The sequence below is a fragment of the Sinocyclocheilus rhinocerous genome, unplaced genomic scaffold (genome assembly GCF_001515625.1).
Source record: "Sinocyclocheilus rhinocerous isolate Xijiao unplaced genomic scaffold, SAMN03320098_v1.1 scaffold1962, whole genome shotgun sequence".
Classification (NCBI taxonomy): Eukaryota; Metazoa; Chordata; class Actinopteri; order Cypriniformes; family Cyprinidae; genus Sinocyclocheilus; species Sinocyclocheilus rhinocerous.
Window position 1 is genome coordinate 32,982 of NW_015664195.1, and position 22,533 is coordinate 55,514.

Consider the following 22,533-nt stretch of genomic DNA (forward strand, 5'->3'; position numbering starts at 1 on the left):
ATGTTACAATTCACCCCATAGTCTGGTTAGTTGTAACATACCCTGGGGTGAGATGATAGGCAATAAGATGATTTTGACACTGACTTTTCAACATAATTGGTTAGGGTGTGTGTGTGTGTGTGTATGTGTGTGTGTGTGTGTGTTTGTTACATTAGCATTGTGATAATAAAACTGAATAACGTGTGTGTGTTTAAGCATGTTTGTTAATGTCAGTCATAGTAACTGGCCATAATAAAATTGAAATTGAACACTTAAACATTGAGAGACACCCAGGCATATTGACATTCAAAGAAAACATATAAATAAAACAAAAACATGTGCTTGGAGTAAGTTATATGATCAAATGTTTCATTGATGTTACAACTAACCCTGAGTCTTGTAGCCATGAACTAGCTCACCTTACAGCTAACAGCCAAAACCTTAGCACCAACAACTAGTATGAAAAATATCTACACAGACACACAATAAACATAATTTTACTTTGATGAGTTTAACTACAAAGCAGGGACTGCCATCGCAAAAACTAATGAAGTATAAAAAGTTACTTTTGTACCTCAAAATGAGTTTTTCTCCTCTAAAATCTAGCTGCTGTGTCTGCCACAGGGCTCTACTTCAGCACATGTGGGATAAGGACTGAATTGAGAATGTGTGGAGTGAATTAGGTGATTTGCAACTTGTTGCTTATTTGGGAAATTGGACGAGTGTTACAACCATCCCCTGGCTGCTGGCTCCCCATAATGTAAAAAAGAAATCTTCTTTTGGGGTTCCACATGCAGGACATACAGAATATTGGCAAAAATGTATCTCTTTTTTATTTCACAAATCTACATTGCACTAAATTGCAAAAGCATTTTCATTGTGTCATTAAAGCCACGTTTTTTTGTTCTTTCTCCATTGTGGGTGAACTGGTCCTTTTACATTACAGTACTTTGGCAAAAATTCAGTGAACAGTGAAGATGAGGCACTTTTAGTTCACACTGATATTATTTTAGCAAACAGGCTACAATGTGTCTCAGCATTCATGTTTCCATTAAAACTGTTAGGACATACTGGAATAGTCCAACTGTAGAAACATACAAGCCATAAAATATTTTTAATGTAAACTTATACCACCTAAAAGCCATAGACAAAAAAAAAGTAAAATTACAGTCTAGAAGCATAAAACGCAACATGCTTGAAGTTTTGCCAATCATGCAGACAGAACAAAATGGTGATTGATTGTTGGATTGGTTGCTTCAATTGACTGTTTTTTGATTAAACTACTTCTTCTTCAGTAGGAAGCCGGCACAAATACCAAATAATAAATTAGATATTTGACTGAATTAAAAAGCACATGCAGTTCTGCCTCCTCCCTGTTTAATATGTTTAAGTGAAGCCCAGAAAAACACTTGCTTATTCACAATCATCATTTTGCGTTTGCGTTGTGTGAATGCGCATACGATAGTTAACGGAAGCTAGAAATGATGGTTTACAAACTTTTAAATATGAGTATTTTTCTTACACAAACACATTGTGAGTCACTTCAGAAAGCCTTTACCAACCCCCCGGAGCCATGTGGAGTATTTTTTATGATGGATGGATGCACTTTATTGGACTATTGAATATTCACTGCCATTATAAAACTTGGATATGAGTCATGGCATTTTTAATATAATTCCAATTAATAATTAATTCCATATAATTGTATTGGTCTGAAAGAAGAAAGTTATATACGCCTAGGATGGCTTGAGTAAATAATGCAGTAATTTTCATTTTTGGGTGAACTGTCCCTTTAATTAGAAAATCACCTTAGATCATCTGAGCTTCACGGTTGTTCACACACTGCTGTTTTCATTATAACGTTCACTTGTGGATGCGACAAACCCACATATTTAACACCCACACACACTGAATAATGCTTTGTGCATTTACCCAGCACAATAACCACAGGCATTGAGCTCAGACCCCTGACTTACTGACCTCATTAAGAGTTCAACATTTTCCACCAAGGCATTTCACGTCTTTAAAAACAGACATCGCAATTCAGTTGCGTAATGTCGAACTGTAATGAGGTTTATTCATGAATAGATTGTACAATCAGTTAACCACTCAAATAAAAACACATTTAAATGTGAACACATTTTTCTTATCAAACAGAACTGATCTAATATATGCATATGAATTTTATAATTTAGTTTTTAAATCTAGTTTAAAAATATCTATCTATACATTTATTTTTCTTAAACTTTCGCTAATGTAATGCTCTTCCCCACATCTCACTTACAAATACAATTCACATCCTGTGCAACCACAGGCTGTAGTTTCAACCACACTGTCAATAGCAGTGTTGGGGAAAGTTACTTTTAAAAGTAATGCATTACAATATTGCGTTACTCCCTAAAAAAAGTAACTAATTACGTTACTTTCTGAGTTTGCATTTGACTGTTTTTATTCATTTTGAGGAAAACTGAATCTGTTCATATTTAGTGTAGAACTACAGTAAGCATCACGTTCACACAGCGCACAACGCCGACATGTAGTTGCAAAGTTACTTACTGTTAATAGAATGTCTAAAGTGGACTATCGAAATAAAGTGTTACCAAAAAGTAATCTGATTACGTAACTTGCGTTACTTGTAATGCATTACCCCCAACACTGGTCAATAGTGTAACATACAAACAACAGAATCCAATCTAATGACTGAAAACAACATCTGATCCTGGGATTCATAAAAATATAATTAAAAATGTGCATCAGTTTTCCATGAATAAACTTACATGCATTTCACTGACATTGGTCAATCCTCTACATCAGGGCTTTACTGTGGCATAAAGAGACAAAAATAATCAGCGCAGAGAGAATGTTTAATAATGCTTGTTCATTAATACACAAATCACTTCAAAAGCCTAAAAATTTCAAGTACTAAAGAACTTAAGTGAAGCAAAAAAGGTGACGGGCAGCATTTATATATAGACTTCAGTGCATTACTAAAATGACTACATTCAAACAATTTGAATAAAGATAAAACTCAATTCCTCAGTCACATTAAATCACATGAACTGGGTTTGTCAGGTTAGATTGACTCTAAAACTGGAGATATTCATTCAGATGTTACTGATATTTTGCCAAGAGCTTCATTCAGTGTCATAAATTAACCACATTACAGACATAGATAATACTGATAACTATTGCAAAACTTTGTTAATTAGTGCATTATTTACAATGTTTTACATTACGACACCTTTCTTCAGAAAAAGATAAACTTCATATGAGTAAATGCATCACGTGTAGGCTAAGTAATTCACTACCTACTGAACGCACATAGAAAATTCTTGCTTGCTGATTACATCAAATTACAATATTTAATGTGTAAATTCATACACAGATTACACCATAATGACATAAATAATGAAAAGAACCTGAGATTATATTCTTGAACTGATATTTTAGAAATATAGGTAGAAAGCAATACATTAAAAATGACCTGTGTTGATGGTCTTATCTTCAGAGTAGGAGTGCTGAAATTGCTTCTTCAGAATACACAGATACTTTTCAAAAGGCAGTTATTTGAAATTTTGAAAATTCATTTTCCTTCATTTGGAAAATTTAGCTTTTTGTCCCACATATGTTTGGTTATCTACCAGCAGAGAGCCAAACCCATTATACCAACCTGTAAGTCTTACAAAGAATCTGCAGGGGGAGCCATTAGCCCAGCGATTATACAAGCATCCTACAGTACTGAACACGTTTGACCTTTTTGTATTTGTGTATGAGTATATGAAAACCCCTTAAATGTGACATGTGGTCTTTCTTAATAAAGATCAAATTTTTTTTTAGAAATTACTTAAATTAAATGCTGAAATTCAGTCATTTGTAGCTACAACCAGTGCATTTGCAGTTTAACTGGGGTTTTGAACTTTGCTACATGCTGATATACACCTCAACATGCTCTGCCCTGTAATAAACCGAGCTGTATGATAATACAGTCTACATGATCATCGTCGCAAAACAACTTCTGAATACACCGTCCGATCGTGTCCATTAGCCCCCTGTAAGAGACACACATCGGGAAGTCAAGAGAGAGATAAGTTGTATCAATAATGATACAACACATGCTTAAAGCACAGTCAGAAAATGAAAATGACAAATAATATACAAATAATTTCAATAAATTAAAAAACACACTATGTGAGATGGTTTTTTTTTTATTCCCGCAAAGACAGTTAAAATAGGAAAAGAAGTGTCCCATTGGATTCAGAATCTATTCATGGGAGCTTTGTGATGATATAAGCACATGCACAGAAAATGCAGAAATAATGGACAGTCAAAGCATTAAAAGTCACAGCCAATGCACGTAAAACAAACAGCAGATCCTTAGAGTGATCTGAGGGCTTGAATCATGTTCAAATAAGATGAAATGCAGTTTTTAGGGACGGATTCATTACTCGATCCACAAAAGAAAACAAATCATAAGCACATTAAGAAACATTAAATCCCGATTTTTTAAAAATTATGTATGATGTCTGAGCTTTAAATGATATAACATCATGTATATAAACAAACTACAGCAGCTTAGCAAGATTTCTAAAAGCAAAGAGATTTAGTGCCGAGAATAGCATACATATCTTACCGTATCCTGATCGCCATGTTTAATAAATGTCGCATCAGTATAATCAACCTCCTCCTCATTACTCTGAGCTGTTTGATAATAATTTATAAAATAATAAAAAAAAGTTTAAGAAACTGAAATTGTGTTTCCAAAATTTTTTGACACTTCTATATATTTGGTTGTATTTAATACTTGCCCTCTTGTTTTGCTTGTGTGTAGTTTCTGCGACGACAGATCAACACAACTACAGCTGGGACCACTAGCAGCAGCAAGAGCAAGAGCAACACAACAAGAACAAGTGAAGTTTGGTTGGATTCTGTAATGGATAAAACACAAACAGTCATTAGACTAATGTAAGGGACAAACATTTTTTTTTTCTATATTAAAAAACATATAATTCCACATCTTGCTCAGTGTACTCCTCTAAATTGAATATAGAGCGATTTCCCAGCTAAGAAATGTATGGGTAACACTTTACAATACGGTTCGTAATGTATTAACACGAACGAACAATGAACAGTGCATTTATTACAGTATTTAATAATATTTCTTAATGTTAGTTAATGAGAATACAGTTGTTCATTGTTAGCTCATGTTAACTCACAGTGCATTAACTAATGCTAACAAGCACAACTTTTGATTTTAATAATGCATTAGTAAATGTTAAAATTAACTAACTAAGATTAATAAATGCTAAAGTACTATTGTTCATTCTTAGTTCATGTTAACTAAAGTAGTTAACTAATGTTAACTAATGAACCTTATTGTAAAGTGTTACCAATGCATGTTTTAAAAATGTTCAGGTTTCCTGTTGAAGGGTTTCGATAATAGTCCAGCATTCTCCTACCTGTATTGTTCTTACTTTATTTTTTAATATTCCAAGAAGGTCAATGCTAACATTCATCAAGAATAAAATGGATTTTCCGAAAATGTTGTTCTTAGAATGTGTTCACTCAACCATAACCATAACATTCAGTAAAGACATCATGAAGACATTCGAAGAACATTGTTCTAAGAATGTTTCTCTCAAGTTCAACATCATAAGAACACATATCAAATGGTACTAATGTTATATGAATGTTCTAAAAATGTATATTTTATCGTAACATTTATCTTAACCTTTACAGAACATTAGTGAAAGTTGTGGGAATGTTCCATGTTAGCTGGGACGCTTATGCTCATACACACTCGACTGTCTGTGAAGTTTCATTTCTATCATTTATATAGCTAAGAATATACCCTTCATATAATGTGCTGGGAAACCCAAATTTAAGAGCACACACACACACACACACACACATCTAAAAAGGTGTGATTAGTCAAAATGCTTAATTTGTGTGAGCCAATGGGAGTTTAACAACTCAATAAGACATTTGACCGATCAACCAGCATGACATTATTAAACACAAACAGTCATTAGACTAATGTAAGGGACAAACATTTTTTTTTCTATATTGAAAAACATATAATTCCACATCTTGCTCAGTGTACTCCTCTAAAGTGAATATAGAGCGATTTCCCAGCTAAGAAATGTATGGGTAACACTTTACAATACGGTTCGTAATGTATTAACACGAACGAACAATGAACAGTGCATTTATTACAGTATTTAATAATATTTCTTAATGTTAGTTAATGAGAATACAGTTGTTCATTGTTAGCTCATGTTAACTCACAGTGCATTAACTAATGCTAACAAGCACAACTTTTGATTTTAATAATGCATTAGTAAATGTTAAAATTAACTAACTAAGATTAATAAATGCTAAAGTACTATTGTTCATTCTTAGTTCATGTTAACTAAAGTAGTTAACTAATGTCAACTAATGAACCTTATTGTAAAGTGTTACCAATGCATGTTTTAAAAATGTTCAGGTTTCCTGTTGAAGGGTTTCGATAATAGTCCAGCATTCTCCTACCTGTATTGTTCTTACTTTATTTTTTAATATTCCAAGAAGGTCAATGCTAACATTCATCAAGAATAAAATGGATTTTCCGAAAATGTTGTTCTTAGAATGTGTTCACTCAACCATAACCATAACATTCAGTAAAGACATCATGAAGACATTCGAAGAACATTGTTCTAAGAATGTTTCTCTCAAGTTCAACATCATAAGAACACATATCAAATGGTACTAATGTTATATGAATGTTCTAAAAATGTATATTTTATCGTAACATTTATCTTAACCTTTACAGAACATTAGTGAAAGTTGTGGGAATGTTCCATGTTAGCTGGGACGCTTATGCTCATACACACTCGACTGTCTGTGAAGTTTCATTTCTATCATTTATATAGCTAAGAATATACCCTTCATATAATGTGCTGGGAAACCCAAATTTAAGAGCACACACACACACACACACACACATCTAAAAAGGTGTGATTAGTCAAAATGCTTAATTTGTGTGAGCCAATGGGAGTTTAACAACTCAATAAGACATTTGACCGATCAACCAGCATGACATTATTAACTGCATCAAACAGTCCAATTATGGACTCTAAGGGAGTTTTTACACGGGCAGTTATTAGGTGAAAGTGAAAGCAACTCGGACACAGTAAATGCACCCAGTGTAAAAGTCCCAACTACTGACATACCTGAATTTGGCTGACAAAGTTGAGTGATGTCCAGATGTTTGGTCTGGTTGCTGATGGGATTGTTGAGCACACAGCTGTAGGTGTTTTTATCCTGATATTCCACCTCCAGAGGTAGAGAGAGACTGATACTGAGATCAGACACACTGATGCTGGACAATAAACTGTTTCCTTTGTACCAGGAGAGAGTCACATGACTCACATTCAACACTGAACACAGCAGTGAACATCTGGACACTGAAGATCCTGATGATGATGAAAAATTGTGTGAAGAGTCTCTGATAATGACAGGAACAGGCAGAATGCCTAAAAACATGAAAGAAAAACACGTCAGGAACAATCAATTACTGATAATGATGTTTTTAAAGATCGTCAATCATCATAGATCAATAACAATGTGCTTCCAGATGGTCAGTTTTGCATTTGATTTATAATTAAAAACTCTTTTAATATGATTTATTCATTTTACTCACCATAGACAGCAGTACTGAAGCTCATGTGTTTGATCACTCCACTGATGATCTGTAGCTTATAAAGTCCAGAGTGTAATTTGTTGATGTTTGTGATGGTCAGAGACCCTGTCTGTTCATCTATCTTTAGTCTGTCTCTGAATCTCTCATTCTCACCACTAGCATATATAGAGATTATCTGTTTATAGATTTCAGCAATACGAGTCTCTGAATTGTGAAGTCTAAATGACCACAGTATATGATCATCTTTCTGTAGTTCAGTAACATTAGTGTTTAAAATGACAGAATCTCCCTCCATCACTGATATCATCACTGTTTCATCTGTATAAACATCAGACACACCTGGAAGAAAAGAGTCGGCAAAACAGTCAAAGATTATCACCTCAGATATCTTTCAGAGTTTATTTGAAAACAAAAATAAAACTCCATTACAGTTTTTTTTAACATAAGAATTTATAAGTATGAAAAAATAGAACAAAAGTATCAAGCTTAATTTTTACACAACTGGTTTACACAATAAACAGCTTCATAATGAAATGTGGGGATAGGGACAGTTCTCCTAAAATGAAGTATCTGTCATCATTTACTGACCCTCATGTCATTCCAAACCTGTATGACTGATTTCCATCTGTGATGGAACAAAAGAAGATAATCTGTGTTTTCTTTGTCAATACAGTGAAAGTCAATTGTTGTTTGGACCCCACTGTTCTTCAGAATATCTTCTTTGTGTTCCGCAGATAAAGAACATTACAACATGAATGACATACAGGTGAATAAACGATGACGCTTTTCACTAGTTGTCAAATATGGGTTTATTCTCTTTGGTGCTATACTGTATTTTTCACTTTTGTGAATGTTTAAAAAAGATGAACCAGCAAAATACCTTGTTTTGCAGGCTATTCCACATACAAGTCATACAGGTTTGGAAACACGTGATGGAGAGCAAATAACAATTTTGGGCTAAAACTAAAGTGATTCAATCGTATGTAGGCTGTAGATTAAGTTTAATATGTCTTGGCAAACTGTACATCTTTTAAAATGCTGTAAACTGCACGTTCGATTTATAATTTTAACATTCCTGGGTCTACGTTTTCAATCCCTATAGGCGAAAATTCAACGTTTTAGTTTACACCATTATTTTAAGAAGCATTCGTGTTTCCATTCAAACTGTTAGAACATACTGGAATTTGATTGTATAGCCTAGGGGAAGAACTGAAGCAATAAAAACATTACTTACCTCCCAAAAGCCACAGACATAAACAGAAAAATGCATGAAACACCATATTCGTTAAAAGCCAAAACAGTCTGAAAGCATAAACCGAGACATTTCTGAGAATAATATTCAGAGGTCTCTTCACCTATAGACGAAACCTACTAGAAAAAGGCGGCGTCTTTGCTGATGCAGCTCCGTTGATTGTGGGTTGGCAGTTTTAGTCCGAAAAAAAATTAAATAGTACCACACAGCCAGACTTTTTGCCTTTTTTTCATTTAATACGTTTAATGGAAGCCCAGAAAATGCTTGCTTATACACAATCATCATTTGCGTTTGCTGTGATTGTTTGTTTGTTTTTCGAAGTCCTGCGTTTTATTCCAAGGTTTCTGAGGAAAGGAGCACTGACACATCTTATAAAGGCGAACGCCGATTTTATTACGCGATTAAAGCGAACAAGCGTTTTTGCGCATGTGTTTGAAGAAACTAAAGTTAGAAAACAGCATACCTGCTAGGTTTTTTTGGTGTGCATGTAAACGTTAAGATGAAACATGAGACAGTGTGGTGTGTAAAAAAAAATCAACCCACTGCGCAAAGACACGTCCAAACGACGTCTTTTGTACGTCGTTTTTGAACGTCCAATTTTGGTCCCCTGAAGGTGCAGACTGTGACGCCAGATGACGTCTTTTTTCCAATGTCTACCGAACGTCCGGTATTGACGTCCACAGGACCACTGTATAAGGGCCTAGTTTGCACGTCGTGTAGACGTGCAGAATTGGTCTTGGACCGACGGACGCAATATAGACATAATCTGCACGTCCGTCAGACGTCTAATGTTTAGTGGGAAGGTAATATCACTATTTTAATAAAATGAAGAGTAGAATATCAAAAAGAACAGAATAGCCTATATAATACTTTTGTGTCCCCAACTTTGTAAAATAACAAAGAAGAAAATGTATGTGTGTGTGTGTGTGTGTGTGTGTGCGATGCATGCTACTATAGTTGTGAATACCAGCCACCACTGATGCTAAACACAATAAATAATTTAGATATAAATGACACAGTGCTGGATGGACATGGAGTGAAAAGTTGCCTAACGAGTTTATTTTCCAAGGGTTTATATGCAAAACATTCTCTGTGAACTACAACCTCCTTATTCTTGTCTTTGCATAAAGCGAACATGCTATGCAAATATGTTGGATATTGTGAATCGCACGTTTAGCCACAAACACACTTCACATTTTCAGGCATTTTTTTCACATACGAGTGGTAATTGATTTACGCCGATATTTTCTGCAGCTTTACTCCTCTTTGCTATAATCATGACATCTTGAAAATTGATAGTGAAGCTTAATATAGACGAAAAATATAGATATAAATTTCCTTAAGCTTTTGTAGAGCTTTTGTTTATAAAAATTCCATTTGTTGCATTTCTTGTTTCCGGTTAATGTAAGTGAATTTACAGTGCCTATAGAAAGTCTTCATACCCCTTCATTTTTTTCACATTTTGTTATGTTGCGTTATTAGGTTAAACAGCTTTAAATAACTTTTTTCCCAACATAAATCTACACCCCACCTACCATAATGACAAAGCAAACGCCGGATTTATCACAACTTTGCAAATTTATTAAAAAGGCAACACTGAAAAAATGACATTGCACAAGTCTTCATACCCTTAACTCAAAACTTAGTTGAAGCACTTTGGCAACAACTACAGCCTCAGGTGTTTTGGAGTATGATGCAACAAGCTTTGCACATCTGCATTTGTTTTTTTTTTGTTGCCATTCTTCTCTTTAGATCATCTCAAGCTCTGTCAGGTTGGCTGGGGACCATCCGTGGACAGCTATTTATAGGTTTCTCCAAAGATGTCTGATTGGCTCCAAGTCCCAGCTCTGGCCAGGCCACTCGAGGACGTTCATAGAGTCGTCCTTAAGCCACTACTGCATTGTCTTGGCTGTGTGTGTAGGGTGATTGTCATGTTGGAAGGTGAACTTTCAGCCCGGTCTGAGGTTCTGAGCGCTCTGAACCAGGTTTTCATTAAGGAAATCTCTGTATTTAGCTACAGTCTTCTCTGTTCACTTCCCCAGTCCCTGTCGCTGAAAAACACCCCCACTGCATGATGCTGCCGCCACCATTCTTCACCGTTGGGATGGTATTATGCAGGTGACAAGCGGTGCTTGGTTTCCCTCAGACATGAATAAGGAATTGAGGTTCATCAGACCGGAGAATCTTTTTTTTTTCATAGTCTGAGAGTTATTTAGGTGTATTTTTGTAAATTCCAATCAGGGTTTCATGTATCTTTACTGAGGAGAAGCTTGAGTTTGGTCACTTTGCCATCAAGCCCAGACTGGTGGAGTGTTGCAGTGATGTTTGTCCTTTTGTAAGTTTTTCCCATCTCGATATAAGATCATGGAGCTCAACCAGAGTGACCATTAGTGTCTTGATCACCTCTCAAATCAAGACCAGGAGGCTAGATCTAGGAAGAGTCCTGATTGTTTCAAACTTCATCCATTAAGGATTATGGAGGCCAAATGCTCCTGTGAACCTTCAACACAGCAGAATTTTTTTGTAGTCTTCCCCATATCTGTCTCAACACAATCCTGTCTCTCAGCTCTGGAGGCCATTCCTTTGACCTCATGGCTTAGTTTTTGCTCTGACATCCATTTCAGCTGTTAAACGTTATATAGACAGGTGTGTGTGTGCCTTTCCAAATCATGTCCAATCAACTGAATTTGCCACAGGTTAACTCCAGTCAGAGTATAGAAACATCTCAAAGATGATCCAGTGAAACTGGAATGCTCCTGATCTAAATTTCAAGTGTCAAAGCAACAAGTATGAAGACTTGTGCAATGTCATTTTTTCAGTGTTTCCTTTTTAATAAAATTGCAAAGTTGTGATAAATCTGTGTAAACTGTCATTTTGGTGAGTGGAGTGCAGATTTATGTGGAAAAAAAAGTAATTTAAAGCTGTTTAACATAATAACACAACATAACAAGATGTGAACAAATGAAGGGGTATGAAGATTTTCTGTGCACTGTAACTGGTATTTGGCGCTTTAATGAGGGTTTGAACAAAATGAAACCATTTTAGTTAATTCTGCACGAAGGATGAACATCATGACCTACAAAACTGATTTGGCCTCAGATGATGAACTTGAAACGTTAGTTTGCTGTAAGGTGAAGTTAAGGGACAAGATGCCCTTCACCTAAACCACCAACCCACCCACCCACACGTAAACGCTTGCAACACACCTACCACATGCAATCAATAGACTTCAGCCAGTAGCCTTCATAGACCACAATGCATCTTGCTTTTGCTCATAAACGGAGCTGGAAAGTGTGTCACAGTGCATGAATAACCTCATGTGCTTTCCAAAACAAAACAAAACAAGAACTCAGAACTCAGGTTCTGCGCAGAATTGCACAAATGCAACGCATTACATAAATGCAATGAAAACTGTCCAACTTTCCAAATGGTACTTTCCATAAAAGATATGAGATGATTTGCATTTTCAAAGCTTTGCATAATATCTACTATGAACTTCATTTGCATGTACGTTTGTGTGTTGGAAGAAACTCAATATAAATTAGAAGGCCTATTACTCCCTATTAATTGGCCTATTATTATTTTGTCATCACTATAAATTCTTAACTGTTTACAGTAAATAGTGCAGTGTCTAATTTTGATGCAGCATTTTTACCGTGAAGCTGAGGGTTTACTGCATATAAATCTTCTGACACACACTTTGATAAAGCATCATAAAACTCAGTCCATCTATAGGCCATGACAGTCTGGTTCTGATGAAACATGACAACACACTCCATGATCCGGAATAACAAGTTTCCCTCATGTCATGCTGAAGTTTTAATATAGTCTGACACATCAACAGTGATGTTAGTTATAGCTGAAAGTCTTTCTCACTACCATCTCTGTATATTTGTATTTTTGTCTTCTGCCTGTATACTCATTCTTAGGTCTATAATTTTTAAATAATAAAGCTTAGGTACTTTCTGAGTTATATTTGTATATAAAATAACAAAGGCATCTAAATGATATGATACCTTATTCTTAGTGAATGTGAATAAGCATTGCTTTTCTTTATGAGAATGGAAAACCCATGTCTGTGGGTTGTGAGACTGTTTGCATCGCCCCTATCACTTGTTTACACCCCACATCCGCTGAAACTAACTCTTTTAACAACTCTGGTCAAGTCATGTCACATCAATCAATCAAAAAACAAAACCAAAAAAAAACATAATGGCATCACATAATTGAATCATAAATGTACATTTCACAACTTCAGCTCAACTTTAACACTGCTGACACCAATGACATAAAATCAAGGGGGAAATGTTGGTTTTAAATGTAAAAGATAAATTTCTTATATTTTACACACTTTTAGATCTTGCACTAAAGCTTAAACTCTGAAATCAAAATGAGTAAAAAATAAATTAATTATAAATGTCTTAGAAGTGGCATTTTATTATTCACATTTTCTTCAAACTCCAATTGGCATCTCTTTTTCCTTTTTCATTTCTTAAAAATAAAATAAAACACAATACAATACAATGGCCCACCTGCTGTTTGTGTACAGTACAAACAGATGGTCTGTGGGGGCAGGGTATTTCCCAGAACATCTAAAATTACAGTTCAAATAAGCATCATGCACAAGAGAGCAAAGTACTCTTCGTGCTAATGTCAGATAGGCGCCCAGGGAAGTATTACAGTCCTTGTTAAGGGAGAAAACCAAATTTAAATTTAAACAAATTTAAAACAAATCTGTGAGGGACAGACGAGGCTCCTACAGTCTAAATTTCATAAGATTGGCTCTGTGCGTTGCAGTCAGGAGGGAAAATAAAAGTGAAGGTATAGAGGGAAAATATCTGTGACCTGTTTGAATATTTCATTCGCAATGAGATGTTGTTTATTCACATATTATTTATTGTTTTATTATTGTTTATTTTTTTATTTATGATTTATTATTATTTAGTCATAACACATTCTTTACAATATACAAAATATAAAAAGTACAGTAAGCATCCCAACCACTCACTCTCTCTAATACAAACTGGTAAAACTACTGTCATAAAAAAGCATACTGTCATATGGACCACAGAGGGCAGAAAAGCTTAATTTACATAATTCACATCTTCACATTGCCATTTTAAATGGGTGATATATTTGAATGGACAAAATGTAACTTTAACTTATTAAGTTGATTTTAATCAATAGAAAATAGAATCCCACTGTTCTTAATTTTATATGAGTCTACAAGTTAATATCATCAGTATCTTCAGTAAAATAAGGGGAAATAGCCTTTTTAACTCAAGCTTCAAATTCCCACCTGGACTAATTAAATGAATTAGGCTAGTCATAAAATATAGCTTACGAGGTGAGATAAGCAGCAGATAAGCAGCTATTTAAACAAATCAGTTGTGCTTGGTTGGAACAGCAGCTACACTAATTATGTCTCTTTTTCTCTGTTTTTGCACAAGCTTCAGTCTGGATCCAGAACACCTGAGAAGAGATGATGCCAACCCCTCAGAGGACCTCAGATGATGCCAACCCTGAAACAACATACAGAACTACCACATTTTGCTATAAGTTTGATTGCATCATATAATAATTGCTGTTAATAGTGTTCATCGTCTGTTTGATTACGTCTTTAATTGATTTTTCCGAACATTTCTGCCATATGTACATTAACTGACAGTCACCACATGAATATGACAAACTGAATAGTTTGAAATGTCAGCATCCAAATCGCATGAACGGAGCAAAGAAGATTTAACAGCTTTATTCAGCAACGTTTGTGAGGTTTGTAGAATTAAATGTTTATCAGCGCTGGACTATTCTTGTGTCTTGCCCTCAATATACCTGTTGCCATTATCTGACCCTCGCCTGTTTCTGACCACACCTTTGAATAAAAACTTTGCAAATGGATCCGCACGTCTCTCGTCCCTGTCGCCTCATTACAGCATCAAAGAACATTAGGAGACAAAGACTTGCAAAGAAACTATCATTATCAAACTATCGATTTGAATTGTACGTCTTTAATTGATTTTTCCGTACATTTCTGCCATATGTACATTAACTGACAGTCACCACTGATAAGCTACTACTAAATATTGTAGAAACGTAATTTTCTGTAAAGTTGCTTTGCAACGATTTGCTATACAAATAAACTTGAATTTAATTTAATATTTATAATGATTGGCATGATTATATGATTATGCATCTTCCAAACATTAGTTTCGATCTCCATTGAAAATCATCTGTGTGACATCGTTGGTTTGTTGTCAAAATACACCTTGCATAATTTGGATTACCCTGTTTGGACATTGTTCCCCGGAGATCGACCACGCCCGTTTGCTGGACTATTCTTGTGTCTTGCCCTCAATATACCTGTTGCCATTATCTGACCCTCGCCTGTTTCTGACCACACCTTTGAATAAAAACTTTGCAAATGGATCCGCACGTCTCTCGTCCCTGTCGCCTCATTACAGCATCAACGAACATTAGGAGACAAAGACTTGCAAAGAAACTATCATTATCAAACTATTGATTTGAATTGATAAATCTACTCTGTCCACGCTTGAAATTAGCTATTTTGTGGCTCCCTCTGGTGTCTGTAACACCAACTCGCCACATTACCTACTAGATGAGCAAATACAAGCCTAAAACAAACCTAAAATTGTATTTTACAGGTGAAATAATGCAGGGTCAAGCTCATTTATATATCAGTCAAATTACTACTATGCATGATACATAATGGCATCTTTAGAATATGACAAACTTGTTTGCACTGAAATCGCAAACACTTGATTGCAGTTGTTGCTGCAAAGGGTGACATAATTAGTAATTAGAATTAGGGGGCAATTACTTTTTCACGTAGGGCCAGGTAAACTTTTTTCCCTTAATAAATGAAATCATTATTTCAAAATTGCATTTGTATTTACTCGGGTTATCTTTGTGTAATATTCAAATTGGTTTGATGTAAATCATTCAAGTGTGAAAAATATGCAAAAAAATAAAAAAACACGAAGGGGGCAAAACATTTTCACAGCACTGTATATATATGTGACTTGAGAGGTGAACTAATCATTTCAGTTTTCTGTACAGAACCTACAGGATGTTGTGCATGCAGTCAAAACAAAATATGAACTCGTTCACGATTTGATCCAAATGAATGAATCGTTCACGATCGACCCATCGCTACTGAGGTTCTGCAGATGGATACTGTTTGAGAGATCTTGTTCGAAACAAATAATTTGCAAAGGTTCCCAAGGTGTGTTTCCAAAAGCTCAGAGGTAGCGGGCAAGAGTGTGCACGGATCCACACAGGGACTTTCGCATACTCTCTTTAACAGACAGCTGTGATTATATGTGAGCTCATTGTTTAGTTAATCATTGAACATGTACCAGTCTCTCCATTATACAAGGATATTACACTTTTTCTTTTAAACTGTTATTTTCTATAAACGCCTTTGAAATATAATCTAATAAAGGGAAATAATAATCTTAAACAAATTGTAAGTGTGCCACCATTTAAACGTAAACAAGATAATGAAATAATTGTGTCAAGAGATTGGGGATGAGCCAAAAAAGAAAAGGAAGGGGAATACCTGTGAATGAGGTCATTGGTTTTGAACTGTATGAAATGGAGAGCTGCATTTGAGATTGTTAGATGTTCAGCAGTAGATGAGCAAATACAAGCCTAAAACAAACCTAAAATTGTATTTTACAGGTGAAATAATGCAGGGTCAAGCTCATTTATATATCAGTCAAATTACTACTATGCATGATACATAATGGCATCTTTAGAATATGACAAACTTGTTTGCACTGAAACATTCAGTAAACTATGAAAGATTCATTTTAGAAACTCTCTGTCATGACAAAATAATTTTTATTTGAGCAACACTGCATTAAACAACAACATAACTGCATGATATATATATTACACACACACACACACACACATATACATATATATATACAGTGCCATGAAAAGATTTTGCCCCCTTCCTGTTTTTTACATTTTTTGCATATTTGTCACACGGAAATAATAATCTTAAACAAATTGTAAGTGTGCCACCATTTAAACGTAAACAAGATAATGAAATAATTGTGTCAAGAGATTGGGGATGAGCCAAAAAAGAAAAGGAAGGGGAATACCTGTGAATGAGGTCATTGGTTTTGAACTGTATGAAATGGAGAGCTGCATTTGAGATTGTTAGATGTTCAGCAGGCATCTCAGCTTTGTCATTCTGACCAGGTGAGTTTTATCATCTGGAACTTCCTGACATGAGAGTTTTTTTTTGTTTTTTTTTGGCATTTGTAAATGCTTTTGCGTTCTCCAGCAAATGTTTTGCTCTCCTCCAAGAAACTTTGCTTTCGCTCACAAAACATTTGCGTTACCCCAAGAAACTTTACATTCACTGGTAAAGAACTCAAAAGACTTACCATGGGCTCCGTATTATGTTTCATATTAAAAACAGCACACACACACACACACACACACACACACACACAATACACTGGTAAAGAACTCAAAAGACTTACCATGGGCTCCGTATTATGTTTCATATGAAAAACAGCACACACACACACACACACACACACACACACAACCAACCCTCAAGTAAACAGCAAGTTAAATAAATAAAATCAATTGGATTGTTATTTGTTGCTTTTAAATCTGTACATGTATTTCTACATTTTTTCATTCTTCTTTTTTCATTCCTACATTATATTTGGATGCTTCTAGATGTGGTAAAAAATAAAAGCAAATTCAGTAATCAGTTCAGCTGAAGCTCCTCCCACAGCAGTTCACCAATAAATGCTGGAATATTCCCATCAGCCTGCAAGTGAAGAAGAAAGAGTTTATGGAAGAACATTGAGAACATGAGTGATCCAGAACCCTGCAGAAAGGAACCTAAAGATACTGAAGAACAAAGAGGTTGGTGTTTATTATTGATTTGTCATTAATGATGCTGAAGAACATTAACATAGTGGTTGTATATAGAAAAGCCTAAAGAGCTGTGAAATAACATGGTTAAAGTAGCAAATAAATGACATGCTGAGAAACTACTGATTGTCAACATCAGGAGGTCAAACAAAATATTATCTGAGATGTTTTATTTTGCATTAGTTTTATATCTGGTTCACAATTTTTACTTTCTTATACATTATTATTATTATGATTGAAAAAAGGTCTTTATCTAACCCTTCCCAAGGACATCCTTTCCTTGCCCCAAGAAACATATATATATATATATATATATATATTGGATATTTCTGGTGATTTTGGCCGATGGTTATAAATCAGGAATGTTATGGAAGCAGTGTTAATTTTGACAGCAAATTTTGATTTAGCTTTAGTTACAGTCTTTTGACTAAAATGCCATTTGGTTTTAGTCTCTTCCCAAATCATCCCTCTGTGACATTTTCATCTTGTTTTTATTCATTGACGAAAATAACAGTAGTATTTTTTGTCATTCAGAACTGTTTTCATAACAAAATGTCATTGACTAAAATTATGACAAATTATTCAACTAAATTAATTACAGTTGAACCACTGATGTCACATGGACTATTTTAACAATGTCCTTACTACCTTTCTGGGCCTTGAACATGGCAATTATATTGCTGTCTATGCATATAAAATTAAAACATATGTAAAAATTAAAAAAATTAAACACCAATGTTGCTATCAAGGATCCTTCAAAACATAGCTTTGTACTTAACTCTTGAGTCGTGACCCAATATCCACTTTTTTCCCCCCGCATACCAATGCCACTGGTATCCTGCCACCACACTGGTCCAGTTATCACACTCAGGCCTACTTCCCACCAAATGTAGAAATGGTCCAAATGATGTCACTTCATTTTGAATTTGAAGAAATTCTGATTATATCATAACAGAACAATGTTTTTTCATCTCGTTTTTATTCATTGACGGAAATACGATTTTCATCGTATTTTTTGTCATTCAGAACTGTTTTCATAACAAAATGTCATTGACTAAAATTATGACGAATTATTCAACAAAATTAATTACAGTTGAACCACTGATGTCACATGGACTATTTTAACAATGTCCTTACTACCTTTCTGGTCCTTGAACATGGCAATTATATTGCTGTCTATGCATATAAAATTAAAACACATATGTAAAATTTAAAAAAATTAAACACCAATGTTGCTATCAAGGATCCTTCAAAACATAGCTTTGTACTTAACTCTTGAGTCGTGACCCAATATCCACTTTTTTCCCCCCGCATACCAATGCCACTGGTATCCTGCCACCACACTGGTCCAGTTATCACACTCAGGCCTACTTCCCACCAAATGTAGAAATGGTCCAAATGATGTCACTTCATTTTGAATTTGAAGAAATTCTGATTATATCATAACAGAACAATGTTAATGCAGAAGCTTTTTACTTTCATTTTAGACTTGATGGAAGAGAACGAGGAGAGTGAAGAACTGAGTGAAGCAGAAGAAAAACATGTCAGAACCCAAGAAAAATCTTTCAAGAGTTTCACATGGAAAGGACACCTTAAGAAACACGTGAAAACCCACACTGGAGAGAAGCCGCACACATGTGATCAGTGTGGGAAGAGTTTCAAACAGGCATTTGCTCTTAAATTACATGTGCATTCTCATTCTGGAGAGAGATCATTTAACTGTGATCAATGCGGTAAAAACGTTATTTGGCGAGTATCCCTGAAGAACCATCTGAAAGTTCATACAAAGGAGAAGCCTCATGTGTGTGCTATGTGTGGAAAATGTTTTAGTCAGCATGTTGCCTCAAAACAGCATCAGAAAAGACACAGTGGTGTGAAAGATCGTATGATTGTGGAAAGACTTTTTTTTTACAGATTCTGAACTGAAAAAACACAAGAGAGTTCACATTGGAGAAAAACATTATAACACTGTGACAAGAGATGCACACAAATGAGCAGACACAACTTAGCAGCTTAACAACTTATTTCTATCGCAGACTGAAACACTGCTGCGATAGAAATAAGTATCCTGCACTTATAGAAAAATTGGAAAGAGAGTATCAAATCATTTTAGACTTATATGGAATCTTGTTTCCGCCATGGACTAAGAAAAAAATGTAAAAGGTAATTGCGACAAATTCTGTGAGAAAAAAAAGTCAGATTTGTGAGATATAGACTCACATTTGAGAGTTATTTGCAACATATAAACTCAAAATTATGAGTTATAAAGTCCTAATTACAAGATATATACTTGCAATTGCGAGAAAGTCATGGTAGCATCTTATGAAGTCAGAATTCAAAGATAAACTTGCAATTCTGACTTTTTCTCAGATTTATTCGTTTTTTATCACACAACTCTTTTTTCCTCAGAATTGCAAGATATAAACAATTTTTGACACAATTCACAAAAAAACTTACACAATTTTGTCATAAGTTTAGAATTGTGAGATATAAAGTAACAAATCTGAGAAAAAAAAATCTGAATTGTGAGATGAAAAGTTGCCTTTTTACCTTTACCTTTTTTATTTTAATTCATTTTTTTTATTCAGTGGCAGAAACAAGCTTCCATAGTCTTCACAAAGCAGTTTCTAGTTTAATTTTAGCTATATATGTTATATATGCTATATATGTTTAATGTTAGCTATATATGTTCATGGTTCTCTAATGTTGGTTCATGGTCACGACATTAAACTAAACAAATAAAATTATCATATTTGCTGCCAAGTGTTTTATTTTATTTTGTTTTTATTTTGTATTTGTTTATCAATTCTACATATTTGAGATTTAACGACTAATACAAGGGGTCACACTGTACTATCAGCATACAGTAACATGCTTCAAACACCTAGCATTTTTTCAAATTTACTATATCCTTACATGGACAACATCAAGCAGAATGATATGAAATATGAAAAATAACGAGGGTTTTGTCACTGTAATATTACTTTGGTCACAATAATGGACACTTTATGTGCAAAACAGGCATTCTTTTATATATATATATTTTTTTTTCTTGTTACAGCTATTGTTTATAATGGATAGATTGAGGAATAGGCCTACTAAGAAAGTTGATGTCTAACTTTAAAAACATGAAGGAGGAAGAGAGGGTAGTGAATGCTGTCCCGGGTCACTAAAGACCAGAGGTATGCATTTAAGGGTTAATTGCAGTAGAATGGATTGAACAAACCACATGTGACAAAGTTTTGTAGTGATTCTGGCTCTGCCCTAATGAGTATAAAGTCTGGTGTAAATAGAAATCATCAGGAATTACTTTATAATCCTGCTGTATCAAAGACCCTGTGTGATGATTTTCTTAAATTTTTTGTGAATAAGATCAGTGACATTAGATTGGGGATATCTTGTCCCTCTTTTGATCCTTCTATCTTTACGACTTGTAAGGCGGAGTTTCAGCAATTTGAACCTATTTCTCTCTCCCATATTCAAGAAATAGCGGGCCATTAATGAGAATAAAACTGAAATCATAGTTTTTGGCTCATCTGATTCTCCTAGTCAAATAACCCTAGGTAATTCAACACTTCCGGCAAAGCCTTGGGTAAAGAACTTGGGTTTTGTGTTCAATGATGGTTTAAAATTTGACAAGCAAATAAACTCAGTGGTCAAATCCTGCTTTTTCCAGCTTCGTCTTTTAGCTCAAGTAAAACCTATATTATCTTTTAATAACTTTGAAAAAAGAATTCATGCATTTTTAACATCGAGGCTAGACTATTGTAATTCACTGTACTACGGGATTAGCCAATCAGCTTTATCCCGGTTACAGATGGTACAAAATGCGGCGGCAAGACTTCTGACATGTACTAAAAAACGGGACCACATTACTCCAGTGCTACACACTTTGCACTGGCTGCCTGTACGATTTTTTGAACTGGCATATGGTCAGTAATGAAATGTATTGCACTGTGTGTTTTTGCTTTTATGATTTTCTTAATTATATATTGATATATATATATTTTTGTCTCTTGTATTGGTGTAAAGCACACTGGTTAACTGTTGTTGTGTTTAGTTGTGCTATAGAAATAAAACTGACATTGACATTGACATTATAAGATTTTATTTACAAACTACACATGTGGGCATCCAGGGGAATGAGAAAGTAGAATTGGCAAAAGATGCAACAAAAAAGAGCATGTTGATGTCAACATTATCAAATTAAATTATCAATTAAATTGTCAAAGTCAGAAGGAAAGAGTTTAGTGTGGAAAAATATAATGGAAAAATGGCAACAACAGTGGGATCATGAAATTAAAGGAAGACACTTGTATTCGATCCAAAATAACGTAGGCTAGGTATGGAAAGTAAGAAGGGAAATAAAAGGAGAGAATAAGTCATAATAAGTAGGTTGAGAATTGTAGATTGCAAGCTAAACAAGATTCTTCATGTGCTAGGAAAACATCCAACAGGATTACGTGATGAATGCCAGGAGGAAGAAACAATTAAACACATCTTTAGCCTATATCATGCGAGAAATTTGTACAAGAAAGGCAAGAGTTGAAGGGTCAGCTATGGGAGATATGGTATAATCTAAAAAGTATAGTGGAATGTGTAAGTGGCGAAGAAGGAAGGACATTTTGTGACCCTGGATCACGAAACCAGTCATAAGTAGCACGGGTATATTTGTAGCAATAACCAACAATACATTGTA

At 34.7% G+C, this 22,533-nt stretch overlaps 1 protein-coding gene across 1 annotated transcript; it reads right to left on the minus strand.

Annotated features, from left to right (window-relative positions):
• Nucleotides 1-3,449: 3,449 nt before the first annotated feature.
• LOC107729905 (natural killer cell receptor 2B4-like) lies at nt 3,450-8,978 on the minus strand. The gene is made up of 6 exons (XM_016540641.1): nt 8,892-8,978; nt 7,658-7,996; nt 7,188-7,490; nt 4,785-4,904; nt 4,610-4,677; nt 3,450-4,028 (listed from the first exon to the last, which is right to left on the minus strand). The coding sequence occupies exons 1-6, from the start codon at nt 8,935-8,937 to the stop codon at nt 3,975-3,977; spliced, it is 930 nt and encodes a 309-aa protein (XP_016396127.1). The 5' UTR covers nt 8,938-8,978; the 3' UTR covers nt 3,450-3,974.
• Nucleotides 8,979-22,533: the final 13,555 nt, after the last annotated feature.